The 19,169-nt window shown below is 40.5% G+C and overlaps 1 protein-coding gene across 1 annotated transcript in view; it reads left to right on the top strand.

Moving 5' to 3' along the window:
• Window positions 1-19,169, top strand: part of TANC2 (tetratricopeptide repeat, ankyrin repeat and coiled-coil containing 2) — a 2,676,984-nt gene that overhangs the window by 473,849 nt on the left and 2,183,966 nt on the right. The window contains exon 3 of the mRNA XM_044055212.1: window positions 16,124-16,234. Coding sequence (XP_043911147.1) covers window positions 16,124-16,234 — 111 coding nt within the window. The remainder of the gene's footprint in view (window positions 1-16,123; window positions 16,235-19,169) is intronic.

Genomic DNA, 19,169 nt, shown 5'->3' with positions numbered 1-19,169 from the left:
CTTTCCTGATGGGGAAAAAACACTTTCAGCACTAGTGAAATACCAGTTTATACTTTATGCTTATGACGTTCCTTAATAACTTCTATAAATCATGACCTCTGATGCATAGATGCTGAAAAGTCACGGTCCCAGGTTGTCAAATCTCCCATAACTTATACCTTTTCATACTACCAAATAAAGTGAAACAGTCTTACCTATGTTTCCCAATTAGTCTCACAGATTATCAGTGGCAAGCTATACGCTATCTTAGTGTCTGTCTGTTTCAACAAGGGCATGCTCCTTTATCATCTTGTACATTTTTTTCAGACTTCAGTAAATTAGTACCTTCCTGACCTTTCGGAGCTCCACTTAAATGCAAAGTCCATCTACACGCCTTATCTTCCAACAAAACCAATTGTTTTTCCTTGCATTACATTTGATCATGATTTTCAGTAGCCTTATTTCTTTTTTTTTAGTATTCTTCTTCAGTAGTATAGTGGCATCATACTGCTGTCAAAAACTCACAACGATCATTTACCGAGCTACCCAGTTGGAATGCGTATTTGACCATTGTAACCAAAAATCTATCTTAAGGCCTCCCTGACCACATCTAATGTGTACTAGTACTCACATCAGGAAATCTTCGATCTGGTAAGGCGCCTTCTATGCAGTTGGCTGCACTCTGAACTTGCCTTCTATATATAACCAATTTGTCATCCATTTGGACCCCCTTTTTTTTTTTGTTGTTTTTTATCAGCCTATTAAGTAAGATATATTTTTAAATGATGGTCAGACTTCTCTCAATTACATTTAACAACTAATTAAATCTCAGAAAACAAAAACATTGTCCAAGTGATACCAGGAGGTAACTAACCTAAGTATTGCACAAACTACACATTTTGGAGCCATTTTTTGAGATTTAAATTGAATTGTGAGCAATTTCGCAAATTCAGTATAAGAATGGTATCTGTATTTACCAGTTTCCTAATGAAAAAGTATGCAGAATCTTTCTTTGGGGATAATGTTTGTATTGGTAGTTACAAAATTTAATTTGTTGCTCACATTTGTCACCTTTTACTTCCCACATGTCCCCATGCACAAGGCTTAACCCCATTTCCAGTAGCATTGATTATTAGCAGGAGCCCTTTCTAAATGAAGCATTCCTGAGTTCCATCTTTATATTACCTCAGAACTCATCCGTCATAGGTTATTTTTTGTCTGATTTGTATGGTAGCTTTCAAGTCTGTAGATAGTTTAGATATTTTTGGTTTTATTTCTTAATGTGAAGAAGTAGTCTTTCAGTCATTTCTGAGTGTTTTATAATTGTGCAGTTAATTTTCCATTGTAGTCCTTTAACATCTGAGCTTGTAGCTGAGAGAGTATCCTTAAAGACTTTCAGTCTAAATGTATGGTACTGTATTTTGGGATTTCACAAGACATTAATAATTAAGAAAATTTATAAATATAGTAAGATTGCTAAATAATCGTAAGCTTGATGTGAAAAAAGAAACTAAGCTTAAAGTTTTAAGTCAGGTAAATTAACACACCGTTATGAGTAGAAATCAGAAAAAAACATGTTTTTTTTCTGTAAAGTCATAGTCACAGGTAAATACTAGGCTATCAGTCTGCAGACTGTTACAAACCTAGCTAACATGCAGAGGTTAGAATCAAACTCTGTAGCTTGTATCTGTGAGGTAAAGACCTTAACCTTTATACCAAACTCTCCTTTTCCTGTCGTGTTTTATACATTATAAACCTCCCAGCAGCACCATGACTACTTATTACTAAATTTATTATTTTTATCTAATGCTTAATGCTGACATGGGGATGCACATGCTAACATGAGCATGTTTCCTTGGAGAGTGACTTCTTATCCATAATGCACTGTGAGGATACAGCTGATGAGCTTATAATACCCTGGTCTCTATTGTCAGATCACATTTCCATTCACTTAGAATGGAAATAGTGTGAATTACTGCTAGCTTTGAGAATCACCAGTAGGAGTTTCTGTGACTGATTTTCTGTGACTGTTTAAGATTTGTTTTCCTGCAAATGTTATCCATTCTTTAAAAAATACTTACTGAAGTGAGATTATGAGGCCACTTAAAGGAAAATAGCACAGTCAGAGTCACAGTGTGACCCAAATCTCAATTACAGTAGTAAGAGTGATGTGAGATAGAGTGAAAAGATTTAAGGAATTTGCTGGTGAAACCCCACAGGTTGTGTAGTAACCTACACTGTGCAATGTAGTTCACACGACCCAGTTAACTCAGTAACACGCACATGTGCTTGTGACAGTTTGCATTCATACAAATTGATGAGCTAAGGGCACAACCAAGAGCCTTGGTAAAGGCTACACAGTAAAGTCCCTTCTATTTTTTCACTATAATTGGGAAGGAAATATGTGTATAGACCATTCAAAAAGGCAGAGGAAAAGAAAAAAAAAGGAACAATGACACAGGGAACCACAAAAGCAATTATCACTAATGTGTATTACACTGATTGACAGATCATTCCCTGGAGGAGTAAAAATCTGTTAATTGTGCGCTGGGAAAAATAGTGCATACACACCAGACAGAAAGGTAATACAGCTGTACATTTGCTACAAGGGCCTGTATTAAGTGCCACCTAACTATTTGCCATGTATTTAGAATATGTGAATAGTGCATATATTGCAAAGAGGGGACACAGGGGCCATGGAATCTGGCCTGAACTGCCTCAGGAACGTGAAGGGCTCTGCCGCTAAGAAGCTACCATCAGGTCTCAGATATGACCTACCAGAGAGTGCTGGGCAAGGTGACCATGCCATGTGGACATGGGGCATAGACACCTGGTGGCATTAATGTACCAAGAAATAAAACTGCCACAAGTAATCATCTACTAGCAGCCCACCGGTTGCATGTCCATAGTATGCTAGGTGTAATTGAAACTGGCAAGGGAGATTCAGTGGACATCGGAAGAGTAATGCTGAGCAGACCGACCATGGCACTGTGCATGAAAGGCAGGGTAAGGTTGTGGGCATGGTACTATAGGAGGTAAAATAGTCAGGTATGAAGAAGACAATGACACTTGGGTGGGCAGTGAAAGCTAAAGAATTACTGTGAAGACTTGAACAGATTCAGTTACTAGGAAGTATCTCAATCAGCTGTTTTGTAATGTCATAAACAGAGGAAAGGCAACAAAATCTTTGCACACAACAGTTTCTCAAGAAGTCTGGGTCTACTCTTAATCATTTTCCTCAAGAATTAGAGTTCATCCATGACTGGGCAGTTTGTAACTGGCTTAAGCTTCATACATCTAAGATTGTAGTTATGGGTATGCTTGCTAATTTTCGGGATTCTTCCATGCCTGCCTTGTTTTCACAGGTTTTCTTTTGTAGTACAAACTGTCTTTTGTGTCCAAGGTGGGCGATTTAGAAGTGTTTATTAATAACAGACAAATGCTTAATGACTAGATTTCAGCTGTAGTCAAATCATCATGTTTCCATTTGTGGCACATTATCCTGATCAGGCACTTTATTCCATTTAATGTAGTACATACACGTGTGGCCTACAATCTTGAATTTTTATAATGCCTTGTATATAAGTCTGCCAAACTCTGAAGTTGCCCACTTTCAATTGGTTCAAAACTCCATGGCAGTGTTACTGCTTGGGATTTCTAAGTTATGTCACAGTTGACCAATTTTGCAGGGTCTGCACTGGTTGCTAGTCAAGCAGAGGATGATTTACAAGGCTCTTGTTCTGGCTTATTTTCGCCATCGTTGTCTTTAAGACCTTCTGTCCTGCTCTAGACCTGCTAGACGTCTGTTTCACAGTCTTTTAGAAACTACATCCTATAATTTAGAGTTATGGTTTTCAGGCATTGCGTATGGCATCTGCTTCCTGGCTGTTTGTGACGCTCTTCAACCTTGACTCATTTTAGGAGAGTACTAAAGACCCATCTAGATGAATTAGCCTTTGGTTGACACCTTCTGTCTGGCATTATCTTACTTGATAATTTTCTGCTTTTGGGCTATATATATCTTGATACAATTGCACTGCATTTTGAGTAATATTTGTTTTATCGTTCAGTTGATGTTTTTATTCTATTATTTTCCATTTACTTTGTTGTGCTTGATGCTTTTATTTATTTAGTTGTTTATATGCAGTCTCTCTTATTAAGCTGTAAAGTGTCTAGTAACAGACACTTAAAGTTAAATTTGAACTCTCTGCCTGAAGCCTTGTAAACAGAGACTAGAAATCATAGTAGCTTTTAAGAAATGAAAGGGGACCACACGATGCACTTGACTGTAATCCAGATAATCCAAATGGTTCTAATTTTAAATTACTTGTTTAGTAATTGATAACTTTTAATTTATTTCACACACACAAAAAAAAACTTTGATAGAATCTCCCTGTGTTCTGCTTAACTTTAACAAAAAAAAATGTTACGCTTGTTTCCTGCTTTTCCTGTAACTAGTCTAGTCCAGATACAGATTTGCTATATCCAGGACTGTTTGTAAGCTTCTAAGCCCCCCAAACCTGTCTGTGTTGGTGGAAAGCCTGCTAGCTTATCAGTGGGAATGGTAAGCACTAGGTAACCTAGTACCACATATGGAGTGGTTTCTGGCCCAGAAATTGTAGTTATTGGCCATTTGGGCAATTTTTCCATCTCTTTTAACTTTCTGATTTAAAAGCCCGCATTTGCACTTGTTTCTTTCATGTGACTAGTCTAGTTCAGATACAGATTCTTAGTTTTAGCACTTGAATTTGCTTATTTGTGCTCAACACTTGTTCAGAACTTATTGTAAGCACTAAATAAGCTACAAATTACTACAGCACTCAACCTTCCTTATTACCTAGAGGAAAACAGTTTTTGTACTTACATTCCTCACTTGCTTAGAGAAAAATAGCTCTTGTACTCACTTTCCTCACTTGTCTAGAGGAAAATAGTTTTTTATTCAGGCATGTCCAAAGGTTCATAGGTTGATACTAGGCTATCTGCCCTAGGGCATTTATAAGCTTAGCCAGAGTGTGTTTGGCTTTCGCCACCCTTTTAGATTAGTTGACTGTGCCTCTGTATAGTAAGTCACAGAAGATAGCCCTTTTGAGGTTAGTTTACTGTGCCTCTGTCTAGTAGGGACACAGAAGAGATCCCAGGGGTAAACCTATGATCTCCCATCCACTCGTCAAGATTTCTCTTGAAGAGGGTCATTGAGGGACTCTGCCTAACATGGATTGGGATTTTGTTCCAGAGTGAGGGGAGCCTCTGGGATATGAATCTGTCCATCCAGCATGTCCTATTTATTTCTGTGCTGAGGTTTAAGTCCCTGGAGCGTGCACCTCCTTAGATTTCCTGAGGTGGAGCATGCCCATTAATTCTGGGTTGGACATGGCTTTATACGTCAGGCACGGATAGCCTCTGAGTAGCCAGTAAGCAACTGAGTAGAGCTGGAGTTTCTTTAGCCTAACTGCGTAGGGCATCTGTTTGAGTCCCTTGATCCTCTTGGTGAGGTACTTTTGGGATCTTTCCAGTTGCTGCAGGTGTCAGGTAAGGTACATCCCAAATGGGGCATTGTATTCAGTTATGGGCCTGATGAGTAGAGGGGCACAATGACCTCTCTTGATCTAGATGTGAACCCTTTTGTGATAAGGTGGGCTATATAGAAGGTCTTTCTAACCACTTTGGCAACGTGATTGTCAAAGGAGAGATTGCTATCTACTTGGGTCCCCAAATCCCTAATTACTTCTTCCAGATTAATGGATTACCACCTATGTGGTAATTTGTGGGCACTTTGTTTTTCCCAAAGGGGATGACTATGCACTTTTTGGCATTTAGCTTTAGGCCATGGCTCTGGCACCAGTTATCTGTCTCTGTGAGACCCTTTTGGAGGATGCTTGTGTCAGTCGGCGAGTCGATTATGGCACCCAGTTTGCAGTCATCTGCGAACTTGGTCAGCCATAGTCCTCCCATGTTATCCTGTACCTCAGAGAGATATATACTGAACAAGAGAGGTCCCAGGACTGATCCTTGTGGGACGCCACTTGTAACTGGTTTAGAGTCTGACATGGCACCTGCAATTCTGACCATGTGGGTTCTGTCCCTGAGCCAGTTTGCAACCCATCTTGTGACATAGGGGTTGATATTTAAGCTGGTGAGCTTATTTATGTTGCCCGAGTGGGGTATTGTGTCGTAGGCTTTTGCGAGGTCCAGGTAGGCTGTGTGGACTACCTTCCCTTCATCTATGGCCTTGGTGACTGTTTCAAAGAAGTCGACCAGGTTCAAGAGGCAAGATCTGCCCTTAACAAAGCCGAATTGGGTAGGATCCAGTGTTTGGAGGTTCTCAATGTCTTTGTTTATGAGTTTCATGATACGCTCCTTAGCTTTGCAGACCAGACTAGTCAGGCTTATAGGGCGATAGTTTCCGGGGTCCATTGTGGCACCACCTTTGTGGAGTGGGACCACTGTTGCTGTATGCCATTCCTTGGGTACATATCCTGTAGTAAGGCTGAGATTGAACAGTGACTTTATGTGAGGGTTCAGTTCTCCTTGGAGTTCGTGTAAGACGCAGCCCGGGACACCGTCCAGTCCCATTGATGCTGTGTGTTTTGCTTTGGAGGGGGCAGCTCTCACCTCTGCATCTGTGATGTCAGGGAGGCTACACTCTGTTGGGATAGACATTTGCTCTTTTGGGGGGGGGGGGGAGTTTGCACTGAACCTGTCTGCCAGGTTGTTGGCAATGTCTGTGGGTTCAGTGTATTTTTTGCCATTTTGAAGTAACTCAGAGCATATCTGGGAGTTGCCACCCAGGTTCCTGACATAACTAAAGAAGGCCTTGTGATTATCTTTAGCATCTTGTGCAATTTTTCTTTCAAAGCTGGCCTTAGATGATTTTATGAGGGATCGTAGTTTCTTGCTAGTACTGATCAGAGATGCCTTCCCTTTTTGGGATTTTGCTCTATCATGTAGTAGCTTCCTTCTTCCTTCTTCCTTTGTATAGTTGTTTATGGCTGGGGTCCACCAAGACAGGTCTCCTGCCTTTGGAGGAATGAGTCTTGGTTTTATTTGGGATAGCATGATCCATGCATTCCTGTAGATGTCCATAGAAAGCGTTTGTAAAGGATTCTGCAGTTTGGGCCGTATTTTCCACTGGCCCGGGGGCTTTGAAGATTCCACCTCGGTTTTGAGAAGTGTGAAATATGCTTTTGAGAAATTCTTCACCATGGTTTCCTTGGCTGGGGTTGGGGACGGGATATGGATGTCCAGTGAGATTAATTTATGGTCAGATCTTACCAATGAAGGGTATACCTCTGGTATGGAACATAGAGTCCCCATGTTGGTGATGATCAGGTCCAGTATGTTTTTCCCTCTTGTGGGAGTGGTGACCAGTTGTTCCATAGCATTTGAGTTTATAAATTGTAGGAACCATTGGGCGAGGGTGTTGGGGCTTGAGTAGTGCTCCCAGTCTATGTTTGGGTAGTTGAAGTCACCCAATATAATGGTGTTTGGAGAGACCTTCATATTCTCCAGTGTTCTCAGGAAAGCCGAGTGGGGTTCCTGAGTTTGGGAGGGTGGTCTCTAGCAGGCTACAAACTGGAAAGCAGTTTTTCCCACTGTTAGTTGCACATGGATGGTCTCCGATGCTTCATGCAGTGCCACTAACCTGGAGGTGTGGGTATCTTTGATGAATATGGATACTCCCCCTCCTTTTGTGGTTCGGTCTGAGTTTTGGGGCCGAAAAGCATGGTATGAGGTATAACCTGGTAGTGCTGGGGTGCTCTCGGGAGCCTTGAACCAGGTTTCTGTTACTGCACAGATATCGATATTCTCCATACTGAGGAGAGCCTCGAGTGCGTGCATCTTGAGGTTTAGACTTCTGGCGTTGAGCAGCATTACCCTTAGTTTCTTTTTCTTTGTGTTGTCTATGAAGGTGGGTTTGTCTTTTGAGCCTTGCCTAAAAAGGCACTATGGGGGTGGCAAGAGCTTTAGCCAGTATTGGAAAGCCCAGGGGTGACAGGTGCAAGTTGTCCCTAGCGAAGCAACGTGGCTTGTCGAGCATGTCATCCCAGGCTGACAGACACTGGATCCCCTTTGAATGACACCAATACTTTAGCCAATTGTTAAACTTGATCATTTTGTCTTTATACTGTGGCATCATTCTTGGTGATGGTAAGATGCTACTCAAGGTCAGGGTCATACCGGCCTGGGCTACATGATCAGAGAGCTCATCTATGTCTCTCTTCATGTAGTCCAGGGAGGTACATCTCAGGTCATTCACACCAGCATGGACAATGACTGAGTCATATTTGTACTTGGTTTGGAGTGACCTGAGTGCTTGTATTATGTGGCGGATCCTGGCACCCGACAGGCAACTTACAGTGACCTTCTCCTTGTTCAGCCTGGTGAGTGGGACATCAGTGTGTCTGACAATAGAATCACCTATTACAAGTGTATTAGGTGTGTTATTTAGCCTTAAGGGCTGTGACTGTGTGGCACACTGACTTTGTGAACTATGTGATACGTGGGTCAGCTCCCAGTGTTCTCTCCTGTGTATCTGATGAATCTGGGCATGTTGGAGCAGTGTAGCAATTGCCTCATATACACAGGAAACCCTCTCCTCCTACCACCCAACACTACAACCTGTGAGAGATGCACTTATCTAGCCAAACTGGAGGTAAAGCTCTCTCCATCCAGAACTGAACTTGACAGTCAAAAGGCGAAGGTAAACGCTTGCACCACACCACACTCATCACATAGTCCCACTAAACCTACACCACCAAAATTCACACACAGAAACACAAAAACATTCGCAGAGGCTCTCAGTAATAATCTGCTCAAGCAACAGAGACCTCCAAAGCAGAAACACAAGCAACCTCCACCCCGCAACACATCCCAAATGACACACAACCCACAGACTCAGTGTGCCACTCAACCATACTCCATAAGGCAAAACAACATACCCAACACTCTTGTCATAGGTGACTCTATAGTCAGGCACACTGATGTCCCACTCGCCAGGCTAAACAAGGAGAAGGTTGCTATCAGCTGCCTGTCTGGTGCCAAGATCCGCCATGTAACCCACACACTCGGGTCACTCCACAAGTACAAATATGACTCTGTCATTGTCCATGTTGGTGTGAATGACCTGAGACGTACCTCCCTGGACTACATGAAAAGAGACATGGAAGAGTTCTCCGATCTTGTCGCCCAGGCAGGTATGACCCTAGCCCTGAGTAGCATCCTGCCATTGCCCAGAATGATTAAAAAACAAGAATAAATATAACCAGAAACACAAGTCCAACAGACGAGGCTAGGAACACCAGCTGCATGACCAAACTTTTATTTACCACAAAGTGAATGATACCGCAGTACACGGACAAAATGATTGACTTCAACATTTGGCTAAGCTTCTGGTGTCATTCTAAGGGGATCCAGTATCTGTCTGCCTGGGATGACATGGTCAACAGACCACGATGCTTTGTCAGAGGTGGCCTGCACCTGTCACCCCTGGGATTCCAGATACTGGCTAAGGCTCTTGCCACCCCTATAGTGCCTTTTTTAGGCAAGGTTCAAATGACAAACTTACCACCATAACAGGGCAGGCAAGCGGGGACTGAGGGTAATGCTACTTAATGCTAGAAGTCTAAATCTCAAAATGCACTCCCTCGAGGCACTCCTTAAAATGGAGAACATCGATATCTGTGCAGTGACTGAGACCTGGTTCAAGGCTCCAGAGAGCACCCCTGCATTACCAGGCTATAACTCATACCACACTTTTCGGCCATCTAACCTGGACCAGAACACCAAAGGCGGATGTGTGTTCATATTCATTAAGGATATCCACACCTCCAGGCTAGTTGCTCAGCATAATGCATCTGAGGTTATCTGAGTGCAACTAACTGTGGGCAAAACTGCAGCTTGCTACTTATCCCCCGCCATGCCCCAGGATTCCCACTCCTCTTTTCTTGATGTACTGGAAAATGTTAGGGTTCAACCAAACACCCTAATAATGGGCAATTTCAACTACTCCACCATTAACTGGGAAAACTACTCATGTAACAACTCCTTCGCTCAACGCTTTCTGGAATTCATAAATTCCAGTGCTCTGGATCAACTTATCCACACCCCCCACCAGGGGCAACAATATCCTAGACCTAGTCATTACCAACATGAGTGACCGGTGTTCCACACCTGAAGTCAACTCCTTGTTGGTCAGATCCAACCATAAGGTAATCACCCTAGATATCCACATCCCACCCCCACCCCCCATTAAGGAAACGACTGCTGAATCCTACACAAATGCACTCTGTAAGTACTTACACAAATGCATAGTTCGTGCTATCCCAAACAGAACCAAGATGCTAACCTCCAAAAAAGGAAGCCAATCTGGTGGTCCTGTGCCATAAACAAACTCTACAACAGAAGGAAGAAACTATTGCAAAAGAGAGTAAAATCCCATGAGTGGAGGAGCTCCCTGGTTAGCCTCAGTAAGAAGCTGAGATCCCTTATAAGATCCTCCAAAGCTAGCTCCGAAAACAAAATCCCCACTGATTCTAGGGACAACCGCAAAGCATTCTACAGCTATGTCAAGAATCTCAATGGCAAGACCCAGATGTCCTCTGAGTTTACAGCACAATGGCATGAAAGTTACAGAACCAACTGATATTGCCAACATCCTGGCAGATAGGTTCACTGCTAACTTTACCCCCCTTTCACCCCCTAAAGGGCCCATATCTATACAGGAAGAATGCAGAGTCCCTGTAATCACAACTGCGCACGTAAAAGCTGCACTCTCTAAAGCCAAAAACACAGCATCCATGGGACCGGACAACATCCCAGGCTGCGTTTTACACAAACTTCAGAACGAACTGGCTCCCTACCTAAGCACTTTGTTCAGTCATAGCCTCATGTCAGGCTTTGTGCCCACTGAATGGTGCACAGCAACAGTTATTCCACTCAACAAATGGGGAGCCACCACTGATCCCGGGAGCTATCAGCCTATTAGCCTGACGAGCCTGGTCTGTAAGGCCATGGAACGTATCATCATGGAACTCATATACAAAGACATTGGTAACCTCCAAACTCTGGACCCCACCCAGTTCGGGTTTGTGAAAGGCAGATCATGCCTCCTGAACCTGATCAACTTCTTTGAGGCAGTCACCAAAGCCATAGACAAGGGTAAGGTAGCTAACACGGCCTATCTTGACCTCGACAAGGCTTTCGACACCATCCCCCATTCTGGAATTAAGTGCATTGTCATCCCACTTTGGTAAAAACTCTGTACCTATGAACTACCACATAGGCGGCAGTCTAACGCCAAATGTGTGATGAGACCTTGGGACCCAGGTGGGCAGTAGTCTTTCCTTTGATAATCACATCACCACAGTAGTCAGAAAATCCTTCTACGTGGCACACCGTCACAAAAGGGTTCTCATCCAGGAAAAAAGATGTCATTGTTCCCCTCTACTCGACACTCATTAGACCCATTATAGAGTACAACACCTCTTTTGTACCTCACAAGACATCTGCAATAGCTGTAAAGGCCACAGAAGTACCTGACAAAGAGGATTACTGGCCTCAAACAGATGCCCTATACTGACCGTCTCAAAAAACTCCAGCTTTACTCCGTAGCATATCGCCTACTCCGAGGTGATCTCTGCCTAACATGTAAAGTTATGTCAAACCCAGAGCTGTTGGGCATGCTACACCTAAAGAAATCCCAATCCCTCCGAGCTACACGCTCTAGGGACCTAAACCTTGTCACCATAATAAACAGGACATGCTGGAGGGATAGATTCCTGTCCCAGAGACTTCCCATACTCCGAAACAAGCTACCCATCTATGTCGAGCAAAGTTCCTCATTAGCACTCTTCAACAAAAGTCTTGATGAGTGGATGGGAAATAGGAAATACACCCCAGCGATCACTTCTGTGGCTCTGCATGACAGGGGCACAGGAAAATAACTTTCTTGGGTGGCGTACCAGGGAACCTTGTTAGCTAGGCTTACCTAGGCCCTTGCGCCAATAGCCTAGTACCTACCTATGAACCTAATAATATGTGAAGGACTAGAAGTTAGGAAATATTGCCCATCAGAGCTGCAATTATTCTGTATATACTGTTATGGTAAGTACTTCAAACTGTTATATTTTAATATATATAAATAATGAAGTGTTAGAACATGAGAGCATTACAAATGAATGGCTTGATGCGGGTATGAGGAAGCATATTTTATAAGAGATATGGTGGATAATTTGAATAGCTTTTCTTGTGAGGTAGTAGGGTAAAAACCTGATATGAATCAATGAAAGATATATAATGCAGTCTTGGGAGATTTTTAGGTAAAAAGGATTTTAAGCCGAATATTGCCTTTGACCACCAGGTAGGTAAATCAGCAGACAAGGTAAGGAAAACAGTCTTTGCTATCAAAATCAATATCTCTTTATCTGCTCTGATAAAGAGGTTGTAACTCTGATTTTACCAACATGTACCAAGATTTTAAGACATAAATGCGTTCACTGAAGGAGCTGAGTGAAGAGATGGGACTAAGCATTCATTGGTTTCCTTTTGTTTGTTTTTATTTAACCAGGTGACCTTTGTCAGTCATGATCTGGATCAAAATGACAAATATAGTACAGAAAATACATCAAATACAGTATATTGAATGTATTCTATAGAGGTTGATAATATAATGTAACATTAATCCATCAAAAAGAAAATGCATAAATATCAGTTAAAGTTTACATTGAAGTGATGTGACATAGTCAAAATTAAAAAAAAAATTCATAAGTCAAACTGTACAAATACATACAGTAAAAAAATCTTTTATGTACAGCAGTAGATTGTGTGGCATGGATTCTACATGTAACAGTTAGCTGATTCATATACTGAGTTCAATAATTATATTCAGTTTTGAAGATACCTGCAGAAAGCTTAGAGTTTTGTTGATACTTAATTTCTTACCATGCTGTGGTGCATAAAGGGCCAAACAACATTTTCACCCTGTGCTTTAATTAGAAATTACATGCAAAACTTGCCACTGAAAGTATTGGTGAGCTTCAACCTTGGTGACATCAGCAAAGGGAAAGTGTGAGATGCTCCCATAGACTTTAATGAACACACTACTGCACGTGCACAGAGATGCAGCCATTAAAGTCTTTTGTACGTACGTCAATCTATCCCCCAAGTGATTTCAGCAATAGGTTCATTGAATTTATTTGGGCCATTGTTTAATAAAAAGTTCACAAAACTTTTTATTAAAAAAAAATGGGCCAAGTACATAAGAACTTGTAAGGTCACAAATGCATTGCAGCATTTAACTCACCAAATACTACAATGCACCTAGGAATGTCAGCAGTGAGCTTTAAGAAATGGTTATTTTCAAGAAATGAATCAATCAGCAACTGTTTGGAGCCACTAATATTAAGTGCCAGCATGCAGGAAGAAGAAATATGGGTGTATAATGGAATAAAATTAGAGGAAATGCATGGTAGGAGAGAAAATTGATAGTACAGGAAATCAAAAGAGAAAGAAACTTTCAACAGAAAAAAGTTTATGCCATAAGAATGGTATGTGTGCACACTGCTTACAGTAATTACAAATTGTATAAGCCTTAATAATCAGAAAGAGCAAATTGTATAGGGAAGTTATTCTGAGATTTATTTTGAAAGTAATGGTATTGTCATGCATCCTTAAAATATTAAAATTTGTTTTCATTAAAAGAATTTCTTTCTTTCTTTTTTTTTTTGTTCTTAAGTGTTTGCTGGGTACTTAAGTCTCTGATGTTGCGTGGCATCCTAGCTTTGGTAAGATGCTGGGGTGAATTTAGAAAAGGCTTTTGCAGTTGTAGAAAGGGATAAGGGTGGCTAGACAAGTTGGGATTGCTGTGTCATGCAGGCCAATATGTCTTGTATATAAATTTAAGTTACTGAATGTAATTGAAACATTGCCTTGCCTGTAACTGCTAACAATTTGTCTTTTGTAGGGTGTCACAGTGATATTCATTGGAGGATGACAGATTAATATATTTTGATATTTTGATGATGAACCACAAACTTGCAGACCAGTCTCAAAGCAATTTTGTAGAATATTTAATAAAACTAATCCACGAGACTTCTTATCTATAGCACCACGTCTGAATACTCTGTATACTCTGATAAAGGCGTATTTAGCCGAGGCACTAGAGATAAGAAGTTTTGTATATTACTTTTATTAAATATTCTACAAAATTGCTTTGAGACTGGTCTGCAAGTTTGTGGTTCATCATATTTCCGTGTACTAGAAGTAGTTAACATATTTTGATATTTTCTTTTCTTTTTGATTTGGATGAATTTGAAAGGTTTATGGAAAGGAGCACAATGATAGGAAGGCTGTACATTTCAAGCAGTGATGATGCCAGCCTCTTTCTCTGTCACTAAGCATAGTATTAGCTGGTGTTGACAGTTGAGTTGACACAAGGCTGTGTGCACCTGACTGCATATGGCTGATGATATGGAAGGTGGTTATCACTCCACCTAATGTCATTACATGTGCTGCCCTACACTGAAACTCGTCACCTTCATTTTAGCTTCCTCTGTAGGTTGTTCTACCACTGCCCACGAGCTTATAGTTCGCTAACTCACAACCTCGGAATTAAGCAGATATTTAGGATCTAGAGGGTATATACTGGTGTGGGGTAGACCTTTCCAATAGCTGTCGATGTTAGAAAGACCTGTGCACACTGATGCTTGTCTCCTCCATATACAAACCATTTTGTAGTAACAACGCAGTTGGTCCTACAGCAAGTTTGTAGAAGGGTGAGACAAACTTATGCACAAACACTAAGAATAAAACTTTCCCTACATCATTTACCAGAAGGGGGTAGGGTAAGTTATTTGTATTGTTTAGTCAGTTGCAAGTCAGTGTTCCTATGCCCCATAGTCTGATTGGCTGAAGCCTGTTGTGGCTAGTGTTATAAATAAACAGCTGCCCCATCTGCCTGTGTGCAATTGCTGCCCTATATTACTATTACAAGTGGCTGTCACGCAATCTCACAGATTGTAAGAAGATGTTGTATTAGGAGTGCATTGATTGGTATGCTTCTAGCATAAAATGGGTACATATTGCCAAATTAAATGATATATATATATCAGAAAATACAGTCCAGGTCATGCAGTGCAAGTGGCTCACCAGTGGGTTTGAGAGAGACGAGTGTGAGCATACACTGAGTAGCCTACTCTGAGGGTTCCAGCCAATGTGTCAGTGGATGAAGAGATTACAAGCATGTGTTTACATGTTCCAAGCTTTTCTACAAAAGTTTCTTCATTACTGGAGAAGGAAGAAACATTGCATGCTAAGTAAGCAAATTGCCTTTTGCAGAAGTGTGATTTAACATTCAAGGTTGTAATGTAATATTTGGTGAAAGGAATGCACATAGTTGCTACTAGTATAAACAATTTGAATACTAAATTAACCTTGTTTTGTTCTTAAGTTTGCCCTCAGATTGCTGAAAAGCGACGTGAGTGTTAATTAGTTTTTATTGTCTTGTCCAGAGGTTTATGGGTATGTAATACCACCAGATGTATTCCAAAGTAATTTTAGAACTCCACAAACTATTTTAAGTGTGTTCTGTACCAAATTTTATATAACATTTGTCTAAGCAATGCACCATTAAGACTGCCAACCTTAAGAGGTTTTTGTACCATCTCCTATGAATTGTTGAGTGTGCACACTAAATTACATTGGCTGACTTGTACCTTTCTACAGGACTTTTTCATTCATGGCTAAACACTGTTTCACCCTGCCAGACTTCTTCTGTACTCTAGAATTAAGTAGCGTTAGATTTGTATGAATACTAGATTGTATAGTATTCCTTTTGTAGTGAATTTGGCAGGAATTGTAAAATATGAGGTCAGTTTTCATTTTAGCCTTTCTTTACTAAACTAAATGCCATATTTGAGTATATTATTATGCAGATAATGAAGTCATACTAACTATGAAAATGCATAGAAAGATTCAGTGTTTTTATGTCCACTACCCCCTCCCCAAACACAGTAACCCAAACAGAGCTTGACAAAGTGTGGCATGTAGTTAAGTGCTTCCATCTGTTGCCTGCTGTTTCTGTACTCATGACCTCTTTCTGATTGCCTTTCTTTTCTCTCTCTCTCTCGCCCTGTTCATTTTGTCTCAGCCCCTTTGAGGAAGGCAAAGTTTGTTGAGAGCCCTCGAATTCCAGAGTCTGAACTCGGCTCACCAACACTGTCCTCAGCACAAAAATCAGACGTGGATGCATACTCTCCTGGTAAGCATGTGTATAGTATTTCTTCTGCGTAAAGTATGCACAACAAAGAGATCATTTAAAAAAAAAAAGATGATTTGTCTTTTGCCCTAATATATACAGAGAAATGTTTGAAATGTTGCTTAGACTTTCGGGTGTTCTTTTAAAACTGAAAGAACACATGCTGACGTGTTAGGTGAGAGCATTCAGTCATGGCACGAGTTTGTCACCTGATGTCCCTTTTCTCTTTGTATGCTTTATTTCATTTCCGTGTTTGGGCTACTTGTCCTTAATGTGATGCATCTGGTTTGATTCAAGAGAGTCTGCCAGGGTTATTTTAAGAGTAACTAACTGTGAGAAAGTGGAAATACATTTTTAGGCAGCTTTGGAATGAATTTTTGCTTAGTTCTTACGTATGTGAGTCTGGAATTTCACTAGTTGTGTAGAAGGGTAATTGCATTTGATAGTGCTGATGTCCTTATAAAATCCTGCATGTATTTTATCAAGGTTTCCTGAGGAGGTGTGCTCAAAGTCTTTCAAACTTGAACTTAACACTTAACAAAACTGATCATAGACTTCCTAGTCACTTTGTGCTAAGATGACATTAAGTGTTTGTAGATAAATGTTAGGAACCTTTCATAAAGAAAGTTTACAGGTTCCTCTATCTACCCTTTTTTCATTTATTTGAGTTGTGTCTTGTATCTTTGTTGTCTGTTTGTAGACTGCAGCAAAAGATGCAAGAGATTCCATTTTCAGAGGTTAAGTTAATTAAAGTTGTTGCTGCCAGATGGCTTATTTCATCTGACAAACCATCTTTTAAATATAAAAAAATATAGAACATTTCTCCTAATTTTGTGATGCAGTGATAAGATAATGTGCATAATGTAGTTGAACATTTAGAATCTGTCCTGTAGCACAGCTGTTTTAAGTAAAGAAATAAAACATGAATTTCATCTGGTCCTGTTAGTAAGCAGCTTTCGTTTTTCCACTGGGAATACAGCTAGCTTGGTTCTTTGAGGTGATTCCTTTGTGGATCTGTAACGGGCATTTATAGGTTACTTATGTGCTAGATGGTTGAAAATCATCTTATTGTCATGGTGACATCACTGTTTTGCTTGTTTTCTCATATTAAGCATCTTTTCATGTATGCCAACTTAGAAAAACCCTGCCTTTTTCTATGAAGAAGATTGGCAATGACTAGGAACAACCATTCAAGCAGAACAGTGTCACTGGTGAGGTGTCATTTTGGACGATCTTATCTAGCACTGAATACTTCACTGCTTTAAGGATATATGCAGGACAATTGTAATACAGTGGCCATCAGCAAAGATGGTACCATGAGCTAGGTAAGCTGTTAAAAAAATGAGGTAAGAAGGGATCTGGTTACGTAAACTGTACATGACAAGGTAGGGAAGTAACAGAGGCCTTTTGCTTTCTCAGGCATATATTGACTGCAAAGGCGGGTAGTTTTATCTTTTTTATCTGTAGACAAGATTGCATGGTATGAGCCAAGAAGGAATTTGATGATGATAATTCAAAAAGCTTTTTCTTAACAGGAAGGGTGGAGGATGCTGTGAACATACTCCCCATGGAACTCTTAAGAATAGACAGGGCTGATGATTCAAGCAGTAAATGGATAGACAGACAAAGAATTATATGAGAATGGACTGGAGAGATGCAAGAGATTTGGTGAGCCCTGCATTTTATATAACCCACAGGAAAAAATGATTTGTGCTTGGTTTTGATAGAAAAAGTGATGGGAAGAGAACAGGTCTGAAAGAATTATCCATGTTTTAACTTGCAGGTAGTGCAGCAATATTAATTCCATGAAAATTAGCAGTTAATAAAAGGGTGTAGGAATTCAGAATGGCTTCACAAGTATGCAGATGCTGTTGCCTTTTATCTGCATCAAGGATGTGTCTATGTACAAATAAAGACTGGATTTTAAGTAAAGAATAGGTGAGGGGAGTTTAATCCCATTTTTCTGGTAGGTAAATGTTTAACATTTTGTTATAAGCAGCCAGAGTAGACATAGGCATACAGAGAATAGACCTCAAATAGAAAACAGGGATACCATTGGAAGCACAAAGCAGCTTCTCCCTCTTTCCTAGGCCCAGAAATTACTGTTTATGAAATTTGCTGGGGAGGAGTAGTAGTAGTACAAGGCTAACTTTTTGATAGTTTGGGAGTGAATTTTAATGGCCACTATTTTAGAATAGTGGATAACAGGAATTATCAGAAAGTGTTGGTTTATTGACTAAGCTGCCTGTGAGAAATTTTATACAGGGCAGACCTTGTGCCAGGTGGGAAAGATAATGCAAGAACATAGAATATAATTGGGATATTCAGACTTGAATTTTTACAAGTATGATGTCCTTGCATTTTAGTGAGTGTCATAATCTGGATCCAAGTTAATTTACATTTTTCATTGTGTTTGCCTGTCAGTATTCTGCATTGTATTTTAGATGCATCAGATTTCGTATTGAAAAAGAAGCCTGGTGTATTTTTACATTATTCATACCTGTTGGTTGTGAAGTATCTAATGACCCTGTGACGAAATATTTATTTTATAAAATTGCATTTATTTGCTAAAATTTGTGGTTTAGGTTTTCTCTCTGTTTTTTTTTTCTTTCGGCTGTTCCCATTAGGGATCGCCACAGTGGATCATCTGTTTCCATTTCTTCCTGTCCTCTGCATCTTGCTCTGTCACACCAACCACCTGCATGTCCTCTCTCACCACATCCATAAACCTTATCTTAGGCCTTCCTCTTTCCCTCTTACCTGGCAGCTTCATCCTTGGCATCCTTTTTCCAATATACCAAGCATCCCTCCTCAGCAGGATCTCGCCTATTTGGCTTCGTCTCCAAACCGTACAACCTGGGCTGACCCTCTAATATACTTATTCCTAATCCTGTCTCCCCTCGTCACACCCAGTGCAAATCTTAACATCTTTAACTCT

The sequence above is a fragment of the Protopterus annectens genome, chromosome 13.part0 (genome assembly GCF_019279795.1).
Source record: "Protopterus annectens isolate FY-2018-M chromosome 13.part0, PAN1.0, whole genome shotgun sequence".
Taxonomy (NCBI): domain Eukaryota; kingdom Metazoa; phylum Chordata; order Ceratodontiformes; family Protopteridae; genus Protopterus; species Protopterus annectens.
This window is presented reverse-complemented; position numbering and strand designations above follow the sequence as displayed.